At 44.2% G+C, this 10,609-nt stretch overlaps 1 protein-coding gene across 1 annotated transcript in view; it reads left to right on the forward strand.

Annotated features, from left to right (window-relative positions):
- The window catches only part of Erich6b (glutamate rich 6B), a 43,393-nt gene that overhangs the window by 24,892 nt on the left and 7,892 nt on the right, over positions 1–10,609 (forward strand). The window contains exons 4-7 of the mRNA XM_048800557.1: positions 114–175; positions 4,397–4,524; positions 9,920–10,005; positions 10,134–10,286. Coding sequence (XP_048656514.1) covers positions 114–175; positions 4,397–4,524; positions 9,920–10,005; positions 10,134–10,286 — 429 coding nt within the window. The remainder of the gene's footprint in view (positions 1–113; positions 176–4,396; positions 4,525–9,919; positions 10,006–10,133; positions 10,287–10,609) is intronic.

Consider the following 10,609-nt stretch of genomic DNA (forward strand, 5'->3'; position numbering starts at 1 on the left):
CCCCACCCCCACCCTGATATAAAAGATTCCACAGGCTCTAGCCCTGCCAGCTCTGCGCATCATGACATGTACATTCAGTCATGGTTTTCAAAGAGGATTCATGTTCCTTTTAGGTTGAAGGCAAATTTTGAAGCATTGGAAGACCCAATCATATGGCTTATGAAGAGACATGAAGGTAAGCACCAGACTACCAGTCACTCCCCGTGACTAGTCTCTGACCATCTAGTTGCCTTGTAAAGGAGGCAGAAATGCTTGTTTACTCAAGTACCGACTGGGCTAGCAAAGTCCGAGCTGCAGGGAACAAAATATCAAGCAAGATAGACACAGTCTAGGACCGGTGGACCGCCTGATCCCTTGGAGGAAGGGGACAGACAAGCAAGTGGGGAATATAATGGTTAAGTCCTATGATGGGTAGGGATGCTCTGAAGCACAGGGAGGGGCATCTAACCCAGATTTGGGGGAAAGGGTCTCCACTTGTGGGACCCAGCTATTAAGACATGGCTGATCATGGAGGTTACCAGGTTTGTGGGTTGAATCATGCAAAGTTTGGGTCAGACTGCTTAACTGAGGAACTTCAAACCACAATATGGAGTATCTTTCAGAAAACCAGAGAAAGCTAACACAGAAAGGGTGGTGGTACCCATGAGAGAGACAGCCAATCAGCCATGGTCCTCTTTCCCCCTGAGACATGTCACACCCTCAGATTCCCTCTCAAGGGAGTGCTCTAGCCCCCTAATAGTAGCATGTGTCCCAAATCTTAAGGAATAACCCCTGTGGGCTAAGTACTTGCATATGCAATGTCTGATTCAAAGTTATCTTCATAACCATGTGAAGAAGGATTAAGAAACTAAGGCTCAGAGAGATTAAGTGATTTTCCCAAGAACACCAGTCATTGAATGGAAAAGCCACACTGTTTTTTTTCACTATTACTCAGGCCAAACCTAGGACTCATCTCCTGGGCACGCTCAGGCCAGTGTGTCTAGAGAAGAAAAAGGGATGGGAACTGTCTAAGCCTAAGTCTCATGTCCTCATTGGAGTTAGAGGGTAGGGAAAAGGAGAAATTGTTACCTCCAGTTACTGAGGTGAGAGAACCTGCCCCCCACCAAGGCTCACACAATGGGGTACCCCCAAAACAAGGACAGGAGTTCACCTTCTCAGTCGCCAGGAACACAGAAAATGTCTATTACACTTACTGTTTTACATTTGTCTGCTACTTATGTTTCTTTTACCCTGTGGCTGTAGACACTTATGTCTTTATTTTCTTGGCACCTTAGCAAGGCATACAATAGGCACTCAATCAATGTTTCTTGAATGGATGCATGCATGCATGAATTTTTGCTCCCTTGAGGGAATAAAAGCCTTTCAGGATAATCTACTGTCCCATGTCCAGAGAAGGGCTTCTAACTGGAGAATGAAATTTGATATAATACAAATGACCAGATTCTTCCTCTGCCCACTCCCTGCTTGTTCCGATAACTGACCCCTAAAAGATGTGAGCTTATTACACAGAAATGTAATATTTGTGATTGTGTTAGTTAGCTTTTCATCATTGTGATCAAAAGACCTGACAGGAACAACTTAGAGGAGGAAAAGTTAATTTTGGCTCAGAGCATCAGAGGCTCAGTCCACAGATGGTCAACTCCATTACTCTGGGCCTGAGGTGAAGCAGAACATCATGGTGGAAAGGCTTGGTGTAGAGGAAAGCTATCCAGCTCACAACATCAAGGAAGTGAGAGCGAGGTGCTAGGGACAAAATACCAACCCCAAAGTGACCTACTTGCTCCAGCCACACCCCACCGGCCTTCAGTTACCACCCAGTAGAGTAGTCCTTGCAAATTTTTAATCCATCAAGTGAATGAATCCACTGATCAGGTTACAGCTCTTATAACCTAATCTTAATGCTCATCTTTGAAAATTCCTGTATTGTTTCACACATGAGCTTTCAGGGACACCTTAGATCCAAACCAGAACGCTAGTTGATGAAAGACGTCCACTTCAGGCTCCTGTTGTAGCTAGTCCCCAAGAAGCTAGAGAACTAGCTGCCCTTGAGAGGCAAACTCACTCACTGCCAGGGTCCTGCTTGGGTTTTTTTGTTTGTTTGGTAGGGTGTTTTTTTTTGTACTGGGGATTGAACCCAGGGTACTTAAACACTGAGCCACATCCCTAGCCCTTTTTTATATTTTGTTTAGAGACAGGGTCTCACTGATTTGCTCAGGGTCTTGCTGCTGAGGTTGTCTTTGAACTCACGATCCCTCTGCCTCAGCCTCCTGAGCTGCTGGGATTGCAGGTGTGCACCACCATGCCCACCTACTCTTTATCGTTAGTACACAGCCCAGGACTCTGAACACTTGAATTGCCAAACCAGGGCCAACTTCCCATGCAGTTGGGCAGGGCTCTACACAGAGAGGGACCCTGTGCTTTGGTTAAAGCTTTCCTGTCACTGTCCTGAAATTCTTAATAATTTTGGAAAAGGATCCTGCATCTTCATTTCTCTCTGGGATTCTCAGTTGAAACGGTCTTTCCTGTTCAGAACCATCTAGTCTGGAGTAATCTTGAAAACTCTCATTGGGTCTCTGTGGCCTCCAAGAAAATGTCCCTATTCCTCATGTGACTTGCAAGGCTCTCAGCTTTTCCTCTTCAGACACACTGTTGTTGTTGCTGTTTTCCTCATTTATCAAATGGGCCTAGTGTCTCCTGCCACAGGGACTGTTCTTGCTGCTCTTTCTGCATAGAATGCTCCTGGTTCTGATATATGGCTCTGTCCCTCTCTTCAGAGGGAATGTTATCTTCTCAGAAGTACTTTCCTTGGCTACCTTTGACCATCCAGTACTCACCTGATGGCATGTACCCATGGTCCTAGCTACTCAAGAAGGATCACTTGAGTTCAGGAATTTGAGGCCAGCCTGCTCAACATCCCATCTCAAAAAAAAAGAAAAAATTTATAAACCAGTGTGTTCACACACACACACACACACACACACACACTATACATGCACACCATCACTTTCCATCCTGCTTGCCCTATTTCTTCATAGCACTAGTAACCACCTGGCACATTACACTATTATCTGTTCACTTATTTAGCATCAGTCTCCTCCGAGATAGCAGGGACTGTAGCATCCTTGATACCCAGGGCAGCTCTTGGCACACAGGTACACAATAAGCATTTATTAAGTGAGCAAATGAACCCATGATTGAGCCCTATTTGCCTCTCTGGAATCGTCGGTCACCACTAGTTCTTTCTCCTTGGAGCCTTTGACCTTGTGCTAGGACACCCTCTTGACTGATGGACACTTACCTTCCACCAAAATTTGCTTCAGTTTCAGAGCCTGGTTAAGTTCCCTCCTGTGAGTTCTCATGGAACCCTGTTTTGGCCCCAGTGGTGGGACACCCAGGGCTCTCTTCGCTGGCTCCCCAAACCCAGTTCCCAAGACAGTCATGCTCCTCCCTCCCACCAAGAGCATCCCGGTCTTGACCTCAGAGAGAACTCTTCTCCCCAGCTCCCTTCACTGCAGCTCCTGTATCACATTCAACACCCTCCAGAAGGCACTTGGAGCAGAGCTTCACTTGTCCTTACTAGTTTAGTTCCAAATTCAATTGTTATAAAAATGGATGAATATAAAAATAAACTTTTTGCTATGAAAACCAGTTGATGCTTTTTAAAAAGCTCAATAAGAAGATATTTTTTAAAAAATTATTTTGGGTTAGTTGTGAACCAAATGTACATAAAAAATTGGGTAATGTGTAGAAATTGTTTGTTTTTTTTTTAAGATTGTACCATTCTGCACTCAGTGTATTAGAAACTGCCAAACCTGAAGGAGATAAGTAGTAAATTATGGGTGTGGTTTGAGCACAGAGCCCCAGTGATCAGATCTCAAAGGAAAGACTTTGCTCTACATTTTAAATGACATATTCATATACATTTAGGCTTTAGGTGAAAGTAACATGTTTAAGGTGTGTTTCCCTTTCTTTAGTCTGTTTTTTCATTTAGCAGCCACAACTTTTGTCTGAGAACATGTCACTCATTGCTCCACACTTTGCATATGGCTGTCTCCTTCTCTAGTGCCCATGTCTGGACGGGGTGGCCTTCACCATCGTGTCTATTATTCTGCCCTTGACTGCTACACATTAAGCCCTTAGAAATATGTGTTCAGTGAATGATTGAATAAACAGAGAGAGCTGGAATTTCAGCCCCAGCCTTGCTAGCTTCAGAAACCTTGCTCTTCCTAGGACCCGGCCTCCTTCCTTATTTGGACAATGGCTGAATCTCCAAACCCTGAAACCCTCCCTGGCTCGTTGAGAGGGTCATCTCCATTTCCTTTCTCTTTCCTACAAAAACCTTCCTCAATCCAGTCGCTGGACTGAATGCAAACATCATTCACTCACTGAATGGCAGGTCTAAAGTCGTCTGAGACTCTCACATTTCATCTCCCGAGTATGATGGAGCCTGAGCCAGAAGGCAAGAAGCGGGTTGGTGGTAAGAAGAAAGTGGAACTAGATACAGAATGGATACAGGAGGTGAAGGTAAGGATGGCGTGGTGTTGAAGCTCTCACTTTGGGTAGTTGTTGTTGTTGGGGTTTTTTTTGGGGGGTGGGGGGCTGGTTTGGGGGTTTGGATTTTTTGGCTCAGATGAGGCACATACACCATCAGAGCTGGCAGGACCACCCACAACGTGAACACAAACAAGAAAAATGTGGATACTACCTGGAAGTTCACCAGACTGGGAGTGTTATTGGCAGCTCCAATAGGGTTTTTATTAGGATTTATTGAGATTCTTTGGCCTGCTGGGCCTGTAATGGACAATTGGATGTAAAGGAGGAGAATAAAGAAAATATATGATATAGGTCCCTCTCCTAAATAAATTAGAATCTATATCAAAAATCAATTACACAGTGAATGGATACATCCATACAGTGGAATATTATTCAACACTAAAAAGAAATGATCTATCAAGCTGTGAAAAGACACAGACAAAACTTAAATGCATAACACTATGTTAAAGAAACTAACCTACAAAGGCTACACACTATATGATCCCAGCTCTATGACATTCTATGAAAAGTGAATAACCAGGGACAGTACAAATATCAGTGGCTTCTATGTGATAGGCAGAATGAAAAGAGAAATAGGCAGAGAGAAAGGATTTTTAAGACAGTGAAACTATTCTGTAGGAGACTACTACAATGGCAGATGCATGTCATTACACATCTGTCCAAACCTACAGAATGTATGACACCAAGAGTGAAGCCTGATGTAAACTACGGCCTTGGAATTACAGAAATGCAAATCAAAACTACTCTAAGATATCATCTCACTCCAGTCAGAATGGCAGCTATTATGAAGACAAACAACAATAAGTGTTGGTGAGGATGTGGAGAAAAGGTACACTCATACACTGCTGGTGGGACTGTGAATTGGTGCAGCCAATATGGAAAGCAGTATGGAGATTCCTTGGAAATCTGGGAAGGAACCACCATTTGACCCAGCTATCCCTCTCCTTGGTCTATACCCAAAGGACTTAAAAACAGCATACTACAGGGGCACATCCACATCAATGTTTATAGCAGCACAATTCACAATAGCTAAACTGTGGAGCCAACCTAGATGCCCTTCAGAAGATGAATGGATAAAAAAATGTGGCATATATACACAATGGAATATTACTCAGCAATAAAAGAGAATAAAATCATGGCATTTGCAGGTAAATGGATGGCATTGGAGAAGATAATGCTAAGTGAAGTTAGCCAATCCCCCCCAAAAAACAAATGCTAAATGTTTTCTCTGATATAAGGAGGCTGATTCATAGTGGGATAGGGAGAGGGAGCATGGGAGGAATAGATGCACTCTAGATAGGGCAGGGGGTGAGAGGAGAAGGGAGGGGGCAGGGAGTTAGCAAGAATGGTGGAATGTGATGGACATCCTTATCCAAATTACATGTATAAAGACATGAAAAAAAAAAAACCTACGACCTTGGGGTGTGTCAGTACATCATCCATCAATTGGGATATGTGTACCACTCTGTTGGAGGATGTTGATGGTAGGGAATATGAGGGTGGACATTGGGGGTGTATGGAAATCTCTGTATTTCCACTTAGTTTTGCTGTGACCTGCTCTAAAATGTGAAGTTTTTTTTTAAAAACCAATCACGTGGTATATTTACAAAGAATGATACTATGAAGTCACAAGTGTAAACAGGTCTCAGAATGTTAGAATCATTAATCATGAACTAATAATTATGACCCAAGTTCAAAAAATAGACATTAGAGTGGAGATGGGAAAGATGCAGTAGACCTGGTGCCTTCAGTAAATATGTGCTGAGAACATACAATGAATGTCCCAGGTCCTGGAGACACAGGGGCAGACAAAATAACATCTTTGCTCCCAGGGAGCTATGTTCCAGTCAAAGAGAGAGTCCGAGTCCAAAACCACTATTCAATGCCACAGCAGCTATTATTGCATGGCACAAGGAGAAAGCAGCATGAGGACTCTCCAGCTGCTGGGCTGAGAGAGGAGTTGCTCCCATACCCACAGGGCATTTGGGGAAGGCCTGTGGGGCCAAGTGCCACTTGAGCCTGAGCCATGAAGATACCGAGGGGAAGGGCATCACAGGCAGAGCCAGGAAAGGCCCTGAAAACTTCACCTCGAGGACAAATGTGAGCAAGTGGCAGAGGGATGGGGAATGGGTACCTTAGGTCCCGAGATGTGTTAGTCAACTTTCCATTGCTGTGACAAAATACCTGAGACAATTCATTAAAAAGGAGAAAGATTTATTTTGGTTTGCAGTCTATGGTCACTTGGTCTTGACCCTTTGGGCCTATGGAGAGGAGAAACATCACAGTGGAAAATGTATGGTGGCACCCAGGAAGCAGAAGAAAGAAAGGGAAGGGTTGGGATCTTCATATCTCCTTGAAGGGCACACCCCCAATGTCCTACTTCCTCCAAGTAGAACTTACCTCCTGAAGTTTCCACCATCTCCCAGCAGGGCTATCAGCTGGGGACCAAGCCTTCAAAACATGAGCAAAAAGGGGACATTTAAGAAGTTAACCATAGCTGGGTGCCATGGCACATGCCTGTAATCCCAGCAATTCGAGAGGCTGAGGTAGGAGGATCATGAGTTCAAAGCCAGCCTCAGCAAAAGGAGGTCCTAAGCAACTCAATGAGACCCTGTTTCTAAATTAAATACAAAATAGGTCTGGGGATGTGGCCCGGTGGTCAAGTGCCCCTGAATTCAATCCCCAGTACCCAAAAAATAAAGATAAAAAGAAGTTAACCATAACACCAGCTCACTGGGTTGAGCCACTGTCTCAAGGACACAAAGCCTGTATCAGTCAGGACAATGATCATCACCTGCTGAAATTAACAGTCTTTCCCAAAGCTCAGAGGCTTAATAAGCAGATGTGTATACCTTGCTTACTTCATATCTTATTTTCAGTCTTATTAGCTCTTTTGAGTGACATTTCTCCAAAGTGGGTCTCAGGAATCTGGGCCTTTCATCAGGGGTCACCACTATCTTGGAGGTTTTTTTGTTTTGTTTTTGTTTTTGTTTTTAGGTCCAGTTTCCTGGACGGATAGTAAAGCCAGAGTCCAGGCTTAAGTTCCATGACCGAAACAAGTCACACGACCCCCACCTAGCTGCACAGGAGCTGGGAAATATTCTTCCTGCTGCACCGAGAGGAAAAGCAATCAGCCACCCTCACTCAGCCACCTTTATGTAATGAGGTGGCCTCCATGTGTCAGAGTGGAAGAGAACAGGAAACGGACACTGTGTACCAAGGGGCAGACTCTTCAGGCCTCCTGTCAGGGAACGGGCTGCTCAGTACTCTTTATCTCCTGGGCCTGCCTGTAGGGAGGAAGTCCATAAAACAGTCCAAACTCTCCAGGTTGTAAGGGACAATGGGGAGGATATTGGGAGCCCTGACATAAAGTCTTCAGCTTCCTCATCTAATGAATTAAAGAAAACTGACTTGCTCTCTTACTCCAGCTAGCCTAGCTCACTCCATATTCTTCCTACACTCCAATGGAGGACACACATCCTTCCCAACAGTCGATCACACACAAGGCCACAAAGCAAACCTCAGCAGACACTAAAGAGCTGATACCACATCACAGACTCTCTCCCTAATGCATTTTAATTAGTAATGCTAACAATGTAAACAAAGGCACTCTATACATTGGCAAATGTAGTACCACTCATAAGTAACTTGTGTACAAAGGAACAACTCATATTGAAAGAAAAAATAAATGAATTTAAAAAAAATAATATTGGAAATTTGAAAATATTATGAATGGAGTAAAAATGAAAGGTAGATATCTCCACTCCTGGGAAACAGTTAACACAGTATTTTGAGAGGAACCTCGTAGTCCCGTCTGCTTATGTAAATAAGGAGGATGGTTATAAAGAAAAAGAAAGATGAAGATCAATATGTTCAGCATCCAATTCAAGGAATTAGAGAAATAAAATAGAATAACCTAGAAGACCAGCAAAAAGTTCTTATTGGTAACAAGAACAGAAATTGTTTATTCTGTTCAGTAGAACAATTAAATAAACAATTCAATAGAATAATATAGTAAACAACATGTTTTAGTCAGTTTTTTCACTGCTGTGACTAAAAGACCCAACCAGAACAATTGTAGAGGAGGAAAAGTTCATTTGAGGGCTCAGGGTTTCAGAGGTCTTAGTCCATAGAAGGCTGGCTCCATTCCTTGGGGCTCAAGATGAGGCAGAACATCGTGGAGGAAGAGTGTGGCAGAGGGAAGCAGCTCATAGGGTGATTAGAAAGCAAAGAGAGAGAGAGACTCCACTTGCCAGATACAAATATGTACCCCATAGCCAGGCCTCCACTGAACCACTTCCTCCAGCCACACCCCACCTGCCCCCAGTTACCACCCAGTTAATTCCATCAGGGATTAATTCACTGATTAGGTTAAGGCTAGAACCCAATCATTTCTCCTCTAAACCTTCTTGCATTATCTCATACGTGAGCTTCTGGGGGACACCTCACACCCAAACCATAAAATAAATAAACCATACACTTGTTCTTTGAAAATATTATTTATAAAATAGGCAAATTTCCTAACAAGTTTGATACAGAAAAAAAAAATAAAGAGAAGGCATAAATAATATAAGGAATGAAGGAGGATATAACAGAGGCAGTGGAATATTTTTAAAAAACAGTATATGACAAAATTTTAATGAAAAAAAATTTGCATAAAATGAACAATCTCCTAAAAAATATAATTTACTAAGACTAAGAAGAAAATTGTAAAAACCTGAATGGACCAACATTATGGGTTGAATTGTCCCCCTCCCCCTCCCCCCAAAAGACAGGTTGAAATCCTAACCTCCAGCACCTCAGCATGTGGCTGTATCAGGAAATGGAGTCTTTGTGGGTGTAATTAATGACATTAAACGAGGTCATGCTATAGTAGGGTGTGCCCCAGCTTCAACACCACTGGTGCCCTCCCAAGAAGACACAGTGAAGATGCAGGGATGGGGTGATGTACAGACAAGCCACAAAAGGTCAAGTCGCCATCGATTCCTAAGAGTCGAAGGTGGGGAAGAGGATCTTCCTACCAGCCTCCAGGAGGAAGCAACCCTGTGGACACCACGATGTCACACTTCTGGCCTCCAAGGTGGTGAGGGAATATATTTCTGTTACATCAGCTGCCCAGCTGGCCGGACTTGGTTCCACGCTGCTAGGAAATAAAAAGGACCAATAAGCGTTGGGGTGAGTGAAGTGAGCACTTCAGTCTGTATGGGTGTGCATGGGTGTGTGCATGCACGTGCGTGTGCATGCAATCAGAGCAGCACGTGGTCACACAAAGAGCAAGCAGATGCAGGGTCTGAGTGCTTTAGTGACCTCCGAAGCAGGACAGTCAGCACCTGCGTGCTTTTCACAGACATCTTTTCTTTCCCAGGTGCGTAAAGGTGATGGAAAATTAATTCTCTACCCCAATGAGAACATCTTCCAAGTTCTCTTTCCTGATGGGACAGGACAGATACAGTATCCACTGGAGCAGAGACATGCTCATATGGACACATACAATGTCTGATTTGGGGCTGGGGTAGGGTTTGAGGACTGTGTCCTCCAGGGGGTCCCAAGGGACTGCTTGTGCCTTAACCAACGCCCAGCTATCCATCAGGAAGGCTCGCTCTGCTCATCTCCTGCACAGATGGTGAAGAGTTCACATACATCATTCTGGAAGACAGTCTAGAGGCTAGCATCCGGGCCCTCGTCAATAACTCTGGCCATGCCACCTTCAATGATGAAAATGGATTTATCTGGTAAGCTTGAGTCATGTGTCCCCAGTACCCTGCCCGCAGGGTAGTAGTGCCGTGGAAGTTTGATCTCAGTCTGCACCACCCTCCTAACTCCCTGTCTCTAAACTCCTGTGTGCTGGGAACAGGACAAAGGTAACACGGGGGATGAATACAATAGGTCCTGCCCTCAGAGAAGGAGCAAGGTCCTGTGGCACCATGGCCTCCTGGCAAGGGGTGGGGGTAATGTTAAAAGCAATCACAGACTTAGTTTCATGTCCTAAACGCCTCTTAAGAGTTGAGCCTTCTATGAATTACCTCTGATGATTCAGGGGTGCCGGGGCGGGGGG

The sequence above is a fragment of the Marmota marmota genome, unplaced genomic scaffold, assembly GCF_001458135.2.
Source record: "Marmota marmota marmota unplaced genomic scaffold, marMar, whole genome shotgun sequence".
NCBI classification, from domain to species: domain Eukaryota; kingdom Metazoa; phylum Chordata; class Mammalia; order Rodentia; family Sciuridae; genus Marmota; species Marmota marmota.